The following is a 13,425-nucleotide window of genomic DNA, read 5'->3' as shown; positions in this document are numbered from 1 at the left end:
TATTAAAAATGATGAAAATCTCAACTTGAATGAAAACACTAATCAAAAGAAAACAGGGCTGCGTATATCACTATGAAATAAAGCAAATTTCAAAACAAAATTTACTAGAGTGGGATATTACATAATGATAAAAAGATCAATCCACTAAGAAGAAATAATGATAAATGTTTAGTTTACACACCAAACAACAGACCTACAAAATACATAAAGTAAAAACTGATTAAAACTGAAATGAGACAAATCCAAAACTATCCCAATTTGCCAATGACATGATTATGAAGAAAATGCCAAGGAACTCACAAAGAACTTCTAAAGCTGGTGCATGAGTTCAATAACGTCAAAGTATGCAAGAAAGAAAATAATCAACTGTGTTTCTACACACTAACAATAATCAAAGAAATCAAATATAAAAATAAAGTATCATTTGTAATCACTCAAAAGACTCAAGTACTTGGGTACTTTATTATCTGACAAAACATGTACCGGACCTGTATGCTAAAAAGTACAAAATGCTGATGAAAGAAATTAGAGAAGATCAAAGTAAATAGAGAGACAATACCATGTTCATGGACAGGAAGACTCATCATAGTAAAGATGCCAATTCTCACCAAATGGATATAAATGTTTGACACAATTCCTATCAAAATCCCAGCAAGAAGTTTTGTAGATATGCACAAGATTATACTAAAATTTATCTGGGAAGACAGAGGAACTATAACAGCTAAAACAATTTTGAAGAAAAAGAATAAAGTTGTAGGTATCAGTTTATCTGATTTCAAAACTTACAATACAGCTATAGTAATCAAGACTGTGTAGGACTGTCAGAGAGCAAACAGGTCAACAGAACAGAGTAGTGAACCCAGAAACAGACACATAAATACACCCAACTGTTACTATAATTCTACCAAATTGCTAGAGGAAGGATAACAACAAATGGTGCTAGAGTAAATGGACATGCATAGGCAACAAAATGAACTTTGACTAACTTCACAACATGTACAAAAATCAATTCAAAATGGATCACAGACTTAAATGTAAAATGTTAAAACATAAATTATTTAGGAAAAAGACAAAATCTTCAGGATCTCAGGCTAGACAAAGAATTCTTAGATTTGACAACAAAAAACAATTCATAGTAGAAGAGAGTGATAAATTAGACTTCATTGGGATTAAGAGCTTTTGCTCTGTGACTATATTGGGAGAATTAGGGGATAGGCTACACTGGGAGATAATATCTGCAGGCAACATGTCTGATGAAGAACTAGTACTATCTATATAAAGAAACTCAAGGCTCAACAGTCAAAAACAATCTAATCACAAAATAGGCAAAAGGCATGAAAAGATTTTCATCATTAGTCATCAGGGAAATGAAGATTAAAACTATAATGAAATATCACTACCACCTACTATAATGGCTAAAATAAAAAATTTTGACAAAACCAAATGGTAGCAACGATATGGAAAAACTGGATCACTCATCCACTGTTGGTAGGAATGAAAAATGATACACTCTGGAAGAGTCTGGCAGTTCCACAGAAAATTAAACATGCATTTACAACTCAGCAATGGCACTTCTGGGCATTTATCTCAGAGAAATAAATACTTATGTTCACACAAAAATGTGTACACAAATGCATGTCCTTCAATGGGTAAATGAGCAAAAAAAAAAAAAAAAAAAAAAAAAAAAGGTCCTACCCATAGCATAGACTACTACCCACCATTAGAAAAGAACGAACTATTTATGTACTTAATGACCTGGATAAATCTCCAGAAAATTATGCTGAGTGAAAGAAGCCAATCCAAGAAGTTACATATTGTATGATTCCATTTATATAACATTCTTTAACTGAAAAAAATGATAAAACTACGGATTAAAGATGGGAGGGGAGAGTGGCAACAGAGGAAGTGGTTGTGGCTCTAGAACCGTGACATGAGAAATCCTTGTGCTCATGAAATCGTTCTGCACCTTAACTGCATCAGTGTCAACATCCTGGCTGTTGACACTGTACTCTAGTTTGATAAGATGTTACCACTGCTGGGTAAAAAGTACATGGGATCTCTCTGTATTATTTCTGTAACTGAATGTGAATATATAATTATCTCAAAATAAGGGTTTTAATTTAATTTAAAAAGATGCTTAAAAACAACTCCACAAAACAACCATACAAAATATCTAATGGAGATCTGCATGTTTAACCTTTATAAAGAGGACATATTACCATGTAGAATTTAAATATTTCTGAAATAGATTTCCTGAACATATTAATCCAATCAAAAGTAGATGTTCAAGCACTGCTAAAATAATAATAAAATACAAGATGAAAGAAAATGTTTAAAAACTAGAATACTATGCCAGTGAGATTAGCTGAGCATTTACTTTTGTATCCTTTTTTCTATCACTGGCCTCACTGCGCTGATCCAGTCATCTTGATTGCATGCACCTAGAAATAAATTTGAAAACAATTAAATCAAATAAAATCAACATTAAAATTATTTCAAAAGTTAGTCTAAAATATCTTTTTATAAATATTTTTAAAAATTCAGGATGGTAAAAATCCTTTCAGCATAGCAATGTTAAGCTTCAATTTAAAGATAAAGGCAAAGAAAGCATGAGTATAATTTGCATTACTACATTATTGTATCACTTAGTAGGTGCTCAACAAATGTATGGAAAAGTAATTCATTAAGGAGTTATCCCATTAAAATCCACAACTTTGTGAAATAAGAATACCATTTTACAGTAGTAAAACCGAGGGCTAAGAAAAATAGCACACAAATTAGTAGCAATTAAGGATTCAGTCCTTATCAGTCTGACTCTCTACCATAACTATAAAATAAAAAACTGAAATCTATACATAATGCAAAACTAATTCTACCCAGTTGTTTTAATCCTCTTTTTCACCATAATTTTTAGCATAGCCACCAGATGTATAGCAAAACTGGCTGTTCCACTTTATCTTTTACTTCCTTTGTATTTGATGGTTCTAACAAATACAGAGTAAGTGACCAGAGAGAAGCCAACAGAGAAAATATAGAGATCAGCTTAACCACCAAACTACAAAAAACTTCAAGAGAATTTTTTAAAATTCTATTTTTCTGTGACATAAAAAAATAAATATTTTTAAATATAGAGGTAACATGTAAATCTGCATGATGAATTACTGGTTCTATGCAGGGGACATGGTCAAAAAGTATAAACAAAATGAACCTAGGTTCTTTTTTTAATCTAATAGAACTATAAAGTTTTATGAACAGCAGATAACATTAGGTTTAATAAAAACACGTTTTGTTGAAATTAAAATGAACCTAATTTTTTAAAAAAGGAAACTCAATGAGCTAAAAATAAAAAGTTAAAATTCTTTGTGAGTGTGTGATTTTAGTACAATATCGGAACTAACAATTATACCCTTTACCTTGCTAACCATTTATCATTTTTGCTTAAGGTTAGAGATGGGTGGAATTGGGACATATCTACCCTCTGGTCCAAAGAACAGCATATTATTGCACTACTTAGAAACTTCAGGGGCGCCTGGGTGGCTCAGTGGGTTAAAGCCTCTGCCTTTGGCTCAGGTCATGATCCCAGGGTCCTGGGATTGAGCCCTGCATGGGGCTCTCTCTGCTCATTTTATTTAACCTTATAAGGTAATGAAAAGCTTAAGACTTTCATGACATTATACTACCTTACAGTCACCTTCCCCTTAAAACCTAAGCAGAGGGGTGCCGGGGTGGCTCAGTTGTTAAGTGTTTATCTTCTGCTCAGGTCATGATCCCAGAGTCTTGGGATCGAGCCCCACATCGGGCTTCCTGCTCCGAGGGAAGCCTGCTTCTCCCTCTCCCACTCCCCCTGCTTGTGCTCCCTTTCTCGCTGTGTCTCTGTCAAATAAATAAATAAAATCTTAAAAAAAATAAAAATAAACAAAATAATATCTAAGCAGCGTTGCGGCAAAAACAAAGGAGAATACCCTATTTTTTTCCTTGTCAAAAGTGCAATACTTGGAACAGGAACCAGATTACCTAAATCAATTGGTCCTTCTCTTAATCCATCTAATTCATACAATCTTCCATTTACAGGAACATAACTGACAAAATGAAAAGCATCTTCTTCTTTTGCTGATGTCTTTGCATCAAATTCAAACATTTGCTGTCTTCAGTGAAGAAGAAAAAAAAATAGTGAGAGACAAACAAGCAAAAAAGAACAAGTGTTTATTTAGTAAAAAGTCTCTTTACCTGGCAAAACTGTTGTGTACTTGTCGGATCACATCTGAATTGCTCAGTGCCAAACCTTTCATCTACAATAAATTGTTAAAGTAGCCGATTAAAAGGAGAACTATTACAAATAGGGCATTTTAGGAATAATAAGAGTATACTCACAGCTGCATCAAAACTTTGTGAAAATTCTTTAAATTCTGATAATGTCTCTCCCAAATGGACATCTTGATGGGTACAGTTCAATAACACACTTACTATAGCTTGAGTAGCACAAGCATTGTTAATTACCTATAAAACATAAAAGCAAAAATATTATCAATTTGTTTTTTACAAAGCAGCTTTTAACTAATGATAATGCCCTCTAAAATATGAATAATGCTAATAGTTTTCAAAATGTATTTCATATAGTCTTAACATAAACATAATAAACATGTTTAATTCCATTCTAATGTATTTTCAGGAATTTGCTGCAATTCTGGAGTTGAGGATTCTAGGAAACCAAATAAATTAAATAAACTCATAACATCAGTGAAACCAACCAGTTAGGGTAACAAGACAAATCTTTCCTAATCTTAAACACAGCTGATTAAGCCAAAATAACTTGTCCTCCCTCCTATTCACACTTCTTCCTAAATTCGTTTCTGCCTCTCCAAATTTAACCCATATTTCCATATTCAGCATAAGCTCCAACTCACCTAGGTGGCTTTTAGAGAAATTATCCAACAACAATTGCTATTAGTTTCTACCTTCGAGTTCCTAGAGAGGATACATTTTGTCGACACATTTTTTTCAGCTCAGTCCTATACAGTCTTTACAGTGCTGTCATCTAGTTGTTAACAATTTATTTAGCAAATTATGTGGACCTTACATTTTAGTAAGAGTGAAAAAACATGTACATAGCACGTACTATGTGCCAGGTACTTTTCTAGGCACTTCACGTGTATTAATTCTTTTAATTCTCTCAACAATCTATGAAGACGTAGTAATATTATTATCCCCATTTTACATTAGTGGAAGCTAAGGCACAGAGAAGTTAAGTAACTTGCCCCAAGGGCACAAAGCTAAGCAAGAGGCAGATAGTCTCAGTTCTAGAATTTGTGCAGTCAGCCACTATGTTAGGCGGACTCTGTACATTTATGTGGTCTCTCTAACGAGATTATAACTACTATGGTCAAGGGCTTCTTCCATATTTCCTATAACCCCTACACAGTGTTGAGATTATAGAGCTAGAAAGAACCTCAGATGAACAGTGTAAATACCAGCAAGGTTAATTATAAAGTTGAACTAAATTTGGTTAATGACCTTTAAAAATACAGTTTAGTACTATTGCTGTTTATTTTGTTACTACATTATAATTAAATACTACCTTCTAGAGTCTTTCCAAAATGCTAACTCACTTACACGTTTACAATTTAGCAAGCTATTTATATCCTGCCATATTTCAGAAGAAAAACTTTCAATTATTTTCTGTATTTAATTCTTACAGTCCTCTACTTATTACATTGCCAGAGGCTTTTGAGGTCTTGTGAAATCCACCAGTTCTTAGATCATGTGCAGCAGTATGTTTGAAAAATTCCTCGATGACTGCTTTCTCTACTAGGAAACATTCTCTCATGCCCAATTCTCAAGCAAATACAACAATACCACCACATTTCTGATATCCTCTCTGATATCTTGTACTCAGAACTATATTATTACTGACAAATTAGAGAAAAGTAACAGGAAATCTAGAATCCAATTAATAGTGATTTCTTTTAATATGTATTTTTCTCTGAATCACAATTCTTTAGTAAATTTGGATAAGAAATTTCAATAATTAAAGGAGACTACATAAAGGTTTGGTTTACTAAAACTTAGTAAGACTCAGTGTTCCCTTACCTTGGACCAAATTTATATGGGATGAAATTATCTGGGAATGGGTTGGTAGGAGCAAAGTTAGAAGAAGTTAAAATTTATACTCATTCACACATTCTTTCAAATTCACACATTAAGGACATACTATGTACCCAGTGCCAGGTTAGATGCTGAGGCTATGGCAGAGAATACTCTCAAACATTCCTATAATCTAAGGACTTCAAATCTGTAATCCATCACTTTAGAAAACTTTTTTAAAGAATTGGAAAAAAAAAAGCTCCTTCCAAAGTAATCAAGTTATATACGTTAAACATGCATTTTTCTTATAATCAACTTCAATATTTTTTTAAAAAAGAAAAAAATCCAGTGGTTAATACTTCCCCTTCAACATTAATAATGATACACACTGTCTATGGTTTGCTATAGCTTATTTTGTGTATGAAGAATAGTAATCATGGCGTGCCTGCGTATAAAAATAGCTTTCCAGGTTTAAAAATGAGTCTAGCGCCACCAAGTGGTTATACTATATATAGCATAGAAGTGCCAAAAGAAAGACCTTAAAAAGGGTACCTCCATACAGTCATTCATGTATTTACTAAGCACCTACAGTGTAGGTGTGCCATACATTGTGGTGTGTGGGATGCACAGTGAATGAGAGAGAGGTCTTTCACCCAATGAAACTTATATAAGAATCATTTACATCCATCTATTTGGAAAAACTTTTAGTTCCTGTCACAAAAAATTCACTGCAGCATAAATTATAGTTTCCAACTTTTTAAATCTCTAATTTATCCTGAGTATTCTATTATATGCTCTGGCATGTAACACATTTTCAAACACAGTAGTACAGTTCAACAGTAAAAAAAAGGCTAGAGTAGGAGGTCACAAGTAGGGCTGGCCCAGAAAGAACCTTAAGAATTTGGTTTGAATTCCTTTGAGGGAACATATATTCTTTGGTTCATCCAGGCTCTCCCACTCCCATTTCTTACAGACAACCCAGTTCACGCATGCATGTTGCCAACCTGATACTACAGCCATTTGACTAGCAACCCCTGGACTAGAGAATAACTTCTTCTCATAGTTTATACAAAAGAATATAGTGGGTGCTCAGAGGAATGCTCCTACAATAGTTTTAAGTACTGCATTACAAATCACAGTCAATTTTCACTAAGTTGTAGCTATAAAATAAAAAAGTTTTCAGTATTTATTTATAGTCAAGGGGAAAAAAAGGTTGAGAACAAAACTGTGGGGTCCTAAAGGGAAGGTGACTCTAAATAAACACAAAATCGAAAAAGTATACATGCCCTGCCTATGAAAAATTTAGAAAAAAGTCCATACATGAAAAAGAGATGAACAGAAAACCAAATGATGAAGGAAGAAATCATCTTTAACTTAAGTATCATAGCTTTCTCAATGAATATAAAATTTTAACAGAGCTTTGAAAGCTTGACAGGACCGAGAGAATAGAGAAGGAAATTCATTTAGGGAAGCAAGAGGATCTGAACAAAGGAACAAATTCACGTGGTATGTTCAAGAGACAATAAGCATACTGGTTTGTATTAGAATGGTTGTGGTCAGGGTACGGCATCATTTGTTACCTTGAAAATCACTGACCTTGAGCGATTAGTAGTTTGCCCTAGGAGCAGAAGATTTTTAATAGGAAAATAACATAATAAAAATAGGGTTTTTATTATGAAAGATTCAGATGACAATTTACAGCAAGGATTGAAGATGGCTGAAACAGAAGCAAGATCAGCTGGATTACCCTATGAAACAGATATGAAACAGATATGAAACAATAAAAGGTGAGATTAATGGCTTTTTAAAACCTGTATCACACAAATATGAAAGTCAAAATTCTAGGAATCAGGAATACAACAACAACAACAAATGTTGGGTGCCTGGGTGGCTAGTGGGTTAAGCATGTGCCTTTGCTCAGGTCAGGATCCTGGAATCCTAGGATGGAGCCCCGCGTCGGCTCCCTGCTCCACAGGGAGTCTGCTTCTAGAACCCTCTGTCCCTCCCTTTGCTCATGCTTTCTCTCAAATAAATAAATAAAATCTTAAAAAATAAAATAAAATAAGGTTAAAAAGAGTAAGGGCATACTAATATCCATATGAAACAATTTTGCTTTATATGGGTATTAGTATCCATATGAAAGATTTTTATAAAATGCAGAAATTTTTTTTTTTAAATTTTATTTATTTATTTGTCAGAGAGAGAGAGGGAGAGAGAGCGAGCACAGGCAGACAGAATGGCAGGCAAAGGCAGAGGGAGAAGCAGGCTCCCTGACGAGCAAGGAGCCCGATGTGGGACTCGATCCCAGGACGCTAGGATCATGACCTGAGCCGAAGGCAGCTGCTTAACCCACTGAGCCACCCAGGCATCCTGTAAAATGCAGAAATTTTTAAAAAAAATCTTATCAAGGGCGCCTGGGTGGCTCAGTGGGTTAAGCCGCTGCCTTCGGCTCAGGTCATGATCTCAGGGTCCTGGGATCGAGTCCCGCATTGGGCTCTCTGCTCAGCAGGGAGCCTGCTTCCCTCTCTCTCTCTCTGCCTGCCTCTCTGTCTACTTGTGATCTCTGTCTGTCAGATAAATAAATAAAATCTTTAAAAAAAAAAAAATCTTATCAAAACCAAATCAAGAAGTGTCTTAAATGGTCTTTTAACTATTAAATTGAACCAATAGTTTATATACTCACAAAGAAAATACCAGGCCCAGAATTGACTGTATAGGCTAATTCTAATAAAATCTGAAAAAAAAAAAAAGATCATCTAAACTTTATATAAATTCTTTGGCACAATAAAAGAAAGAGGAAATTCCAATTCATCCCATGAAGCTACCAAACCCCTAATACTAAAACTAATCAAAGCCATTAGGAGAAAAGAAAATTAAGGTCCATTTCATTTATAAATACAAATGCAAAACACTAAACAAATAATACTGAATTAAATCTGACAGTACATAAAGAGAGAATATATCATGATCAACTGGGCTTATTCCAAATATGAAGGATGATATAATATTTAGAAAAATCATTAACATAGCTGACTGCATTAATCTATTAAAAGAGAAAAATAAACACAATCATTACAATATGTGCAGAAAAATCACTTGAAAAATGTTCACAATAAAGACACTCACTAAATTAATAACAGAATGGGGGCGCCTGGGTGGCTCTGGGTTAAAGCCTCTGCCTTCGGCTCAGGTCATGATCCCAGGGTCCTGGGATCGAGCCCCGCATCGGTCTCTCTGCTCAGCGGGGAGCCTGCTTCCTCCTCTCTGCCTGCCTCTCTGCCTATTTGTGATCTCGGTCTGTCAAATAAATAAATAAAAATCTTTAAAAAAAAATTAATTACAGAATGCCCTTACTTAAAAAAACAACATTTAGAAAAATAAAAATAAAAACCAGAGTAACCATCAACCAAAACAAGAAAATGGTAAAAGCATTCTCTTTAAAATCATGATGATTTTATTGAAGGTCTTAGGCACTAAGAAAAATAAATCAGGGGGCGCCTGGGTGGCTCCGTCATTAAGCATCTGCCTTTGGTTCAGGTTGTGATCCCAGGGTTCTGGGATGGAGCCCCACAATGGGCTCCCTGCTTGGTGGGAAACCTGCTTCTCCCTCTCCCATTCCCCCTGCTTATGTTCCCTCTCTAGCTGTGTTTCTCTCTGTCAACTAAATAAATAAAATCTTAAAAGAAAAAAAAATAAAAGAAATCCTTAAAAATAAAGAAAAATGAATCAGAGGTGTAAGGATTTGAAAGGAGGAAATAAAACTGTTACCATTTGATAGAGTAATTTAGATAGAACCCCCTCAAAAACACCAACAAATATTAGAGATAATAGAAGAGTTTAGCAAGATAGCTAAATATTCAAACATAAAAGTGAATTGCATTTTTTTTTAATTTTCTTAATTTAAGAAAATTAATTGAAAAGAAGATAGGACTTATAACAAATATCAAGGAGTTAGGAGAAATCTAACAGAAGAGGAAATTACATCTACAGAGAAAATTACACATGTTAAAGATAATAAAGATCTAAATAGATACATACTATGTTCATGACTTAATATGAAGATATAAATTCACCCCAAAGTGATACTTATAGTCAATGCTATTCCATTCAAAATTCCAACAAAGTTTTTCATACAACTTGGTAAGATGACTCTGAAATTTAATTGAAGAGCATTGGGTCAAGAATAGAAGGATATTTCTAAAAAAGAGCAGGGCGGGAAGACATGACCTATTAAATAGCAGACCTTATGAAGAAGTGAAAGCAATTAGGACAGTGATACTGGCACAGAGACAAACTAATGAGTGGAACAGAGTCCAGAAAACATACAAACTCTGATATACAACAGAGGCAGAATGTTAGATAAGTAAGGAAAACAATAGATGTTTAATAAATGAGGCTAGAAAAAAATGATGATCCATATGGAAAAAGATAAAACTGAACTCCTACTTCACATGCTATACCAAAACCCAACTCTTGAGGAATTAAGGACATGGATGTTGAAAATTAAAATTGAGGGGCACCTGGGTGGCTCAGTGGGTTAAGCCTCTGCCTTCAGCTCAGGTCATTATCTCAGGGTCCTGGGATTGAGTCCAGCACAGGGCTCTCTGCTCAGCAGGGATCCTGCTTCCCCCTCTCTCTCTCTCTGCCTGCCTCTCTGCCTACTTGTGATCTCTCTCTCTGTCAAATAAATAAATAAAATATTTTTTTAAAAATGAAAATTAAAATTGAAATACACAGGTAAATATCTTTTACAACTTCAGATAGATAACAATTTCTTAAACAAGATATAAAAAGCACTGGCTCTAAAATATAAAATTCTACTCATCAAAAGACACCCAGAAGGGGCGCCTGGGTGGCTCAGTGGGTTAAGCCTCTGCCTCCGGCTCAGGTCATGATCCCAGGGTTCTGGGATGGAGCCCCGCATTGGGCTCTCTGCTCAGCAGGGAGACTGCTTCCCCCTCTCTCTCTGCCTGCTGCTCTGCCTACTTGTGATCTCTCTCTCTGTCAAATAAATAAATAAAATCTTAAAAAAAAAAAAAAAGACACCCAGAAAAGGTATGCCAACTTGGAGAAGCAGTATCAAGAACTCACAAACAACTCCTACAAATCAAAAAGAAAAGCACAATTCACCCCATAGAAAAATAAAAACAAACAGAAATTTCAGAGAAGAAACACATATGCCACTTTCCAAATGTAAAGGGAGATGTAAACCAAGACCACGATGAAGTACCATTTTGGGACAAGCTGGCTGGCAAAAATTTAAAAAGCCTGACAATACCACTTGGAGCATGCCGCTACATAGTTACTCAGATATTGCTAATGGGAGTGTTACTGGAGTATCTACTTCATAAAACATTTTGATACATTTATGTATCATATTAAGTAGTCAATTCTACTTCTAGGTATACACCAGGAGACATATGCATATATACAGCAGCAGACATGTAGAAAAATATTTCTAGTCACACAATTCATAGTAACTCAGATGGAAAACTCAAATGTCAATCTAGGAAGAGTAAGTACATAAACCTAGCATGTTCGGGCAATTGTTACTATACAGCATGCAAAATAAAGGAACTACTAAGATAAGCAACTTATAGAAGAATCTTAATGATATAATATTAAGACAAAAAGTAAGTCCCCCAAAATCACACAGAGGACGTGAGAGAGGAAATGAAATGAAGCATTTATGTCAAGAAGTTTTAAAGTGGAGCCAGCAGGGACGCCTGGGTGGCTCAGTCCGTTAAGCGTCTGCCTCCAACTCAGGCTCCTTGTTCTGCGGGGTACCTGCTTCTCCCTCTGCCTGCCACTCCCCCTGCTTGTGCTCCCCCTCTCTCTCTCTGACAAATAAATAAAATCTTAAAATTAAAATAAAATAAAATAAAATGGAGCCAGGAAGCCACTAAGGAAATTGCCTTATGCACATCCTCACAGGACAAAAACCATGAACTTTGAATTGGGAAAAAGGGAATAAATTCGAAGGACTCTGCCAACGACCTGCAACTTGCAGTAAGACTTTGCTTAGTGAAAGCCTTAACAACCAAACTATATTCAGTCAAGACTAGTCTTCTCTGAGCCAACATCAATCAAAATTCTTTGTAAACAAAACATACAAACATCCCTTTTGTCTTAAGACCCTTTATTTTATTCCCTAGGGAACACAATTTGGGTTGCTACCCAAATCTGTGCTCCCCAATTTAAATGTTGAGACCCCAAATAAGTGCTTTTATTTCAGCACTGCCTCTTTTCTTAATTGGTAAGCATAATACTCTCTATCTAGTCAAAATTTTATATACATACCCCTTTTTAGGATTACAAAAAATATAAAAGAGAAAGCAAAAGGGGATGCCTGGCTGGCTCAGTCAGTAAAGCGGGTGACACTTGGTTTTGGCTGAGGTCATGATCTCGAGACAGGCCAAAGCCTGGCTCTGTGCTCAGTGTTGAGTTTGCTTCAGATTCTCTCTCCCTCTCCCCTCCTGCTCAAGCTCGCTCTCTCTCTCTCTCTCTCTCATACAAATTCTAAAAGAAAAAAAAAAAAAGAAAAGAAAAGAAAGCAAAGAAATAATATACCAAATTCAACATGAGGATTATAAGGGATGGAGGGAGGGAGGATGAGAGTTATGCTGAACAATGGTGAGAGAGAAGCAAAAACAGATGAAGTATACTTGGGTAGTGAGTTCTTAGGTGCTTACTGTATTACTTAAAATAACTAAATAAATAGGAGTCACAAGTATGTGTCATCAATCAAGGATTATCATAAGCCTATTTCATGTACCTAAAGATGAATTTTTTTAAAAAAGGAAAAAAGAAAAACACAGGCATCATCAATGATTGCTATGTCTTCCTCCTTCATCCCCATATCCAATCCATTACACATTAAGAGTGTTGAGTATTATTCAAATCTGTTCATACTCATCTCTACCACCAGTCTTTCACCTACTTTTGTATGTACTTCTGCAAAAGCCTCCTTTTGATATAGAATAATATATAATTATTATATATAATATTATATAATAATATATAATATATATAATAATATATAGACTATAACTAGTCCTATATTCTACACCAGCATCTCCCCCTCATATGCATTCTCCACACTACAGCCAAAGAGATCTTTTCTAAATAAAAATCTGATCATGTCATACTTCTTTCACTTCAATAACCTTCTATTACTCTTAAGATAAAAAAAAAAAGTACGAAGTCTCAGCCATGGCCTAAAATACCATACATGATCTGACCTTTGTCAACATGTTTGCCAGAAGGCTGATATTCTCTAATAACCATCTTCTTCTTCCTCCATATGAATAAAGTACTCAAATTTTATCAAATTTTATCAAGGTC

The 13,425-nt window shown here is 34.9% G+C and overlaps 1 protein-coding gene across 3 annotated transcripts in view; it reads right to left on the bottom strand.

Moving 5' to 3' along the window:
- Window positions 1-13,425, bottom strand: part of UCHL5 (ubiquitin C-terminal hydrolase L5) — a 41,947-nt gene that overhangs the window by 12,347 nt on the left and 16,175 nt on the right. For all 3 annotated transcript variants that reach the window (XM_032872895.1, XM_032872896.1, XM_032872898.1), the window contains 4 exons: window positions 4,372-4,497; window positions 4,228-4,289; window positions 4,015-4,145; window positions 2,378-2,441 (listed from right to left, as the gene is read on the bottom strand). In XM_032872895.1, the coding sequence (XP_032728786.1) occupies window positions 2,378-2,441; window positions 4,015-4,145; window positions 4,228-4,289; window positions 4,372-4,497 (383 nt within the window). The remainder of the gene's footprint in view (window positions 1-2,377; window positions 2,442-4,014; window positions 4,146-4,227; window positions 4,290-4,371; window positions 4,498-13,425) is intronic.

This window comes from Lontra canadensis, unplaced genomic scaffold (assembly GCF_010015895.1).
Source record: "Lontra canadensis isolate GAN:19392208 unplaced genomic scaffold, GSC_riverotter_1.0 scaffold46, whole genome shotgun sequence".
NCBI lineage: Eukaryota > Metazoa > Chordata > Mammalia > Carnivora > Mustelidae > Lontra > Lontra canadensis.
This window is presented reverse-complemented; position numbering and strand designations above follow the sequence as displayed.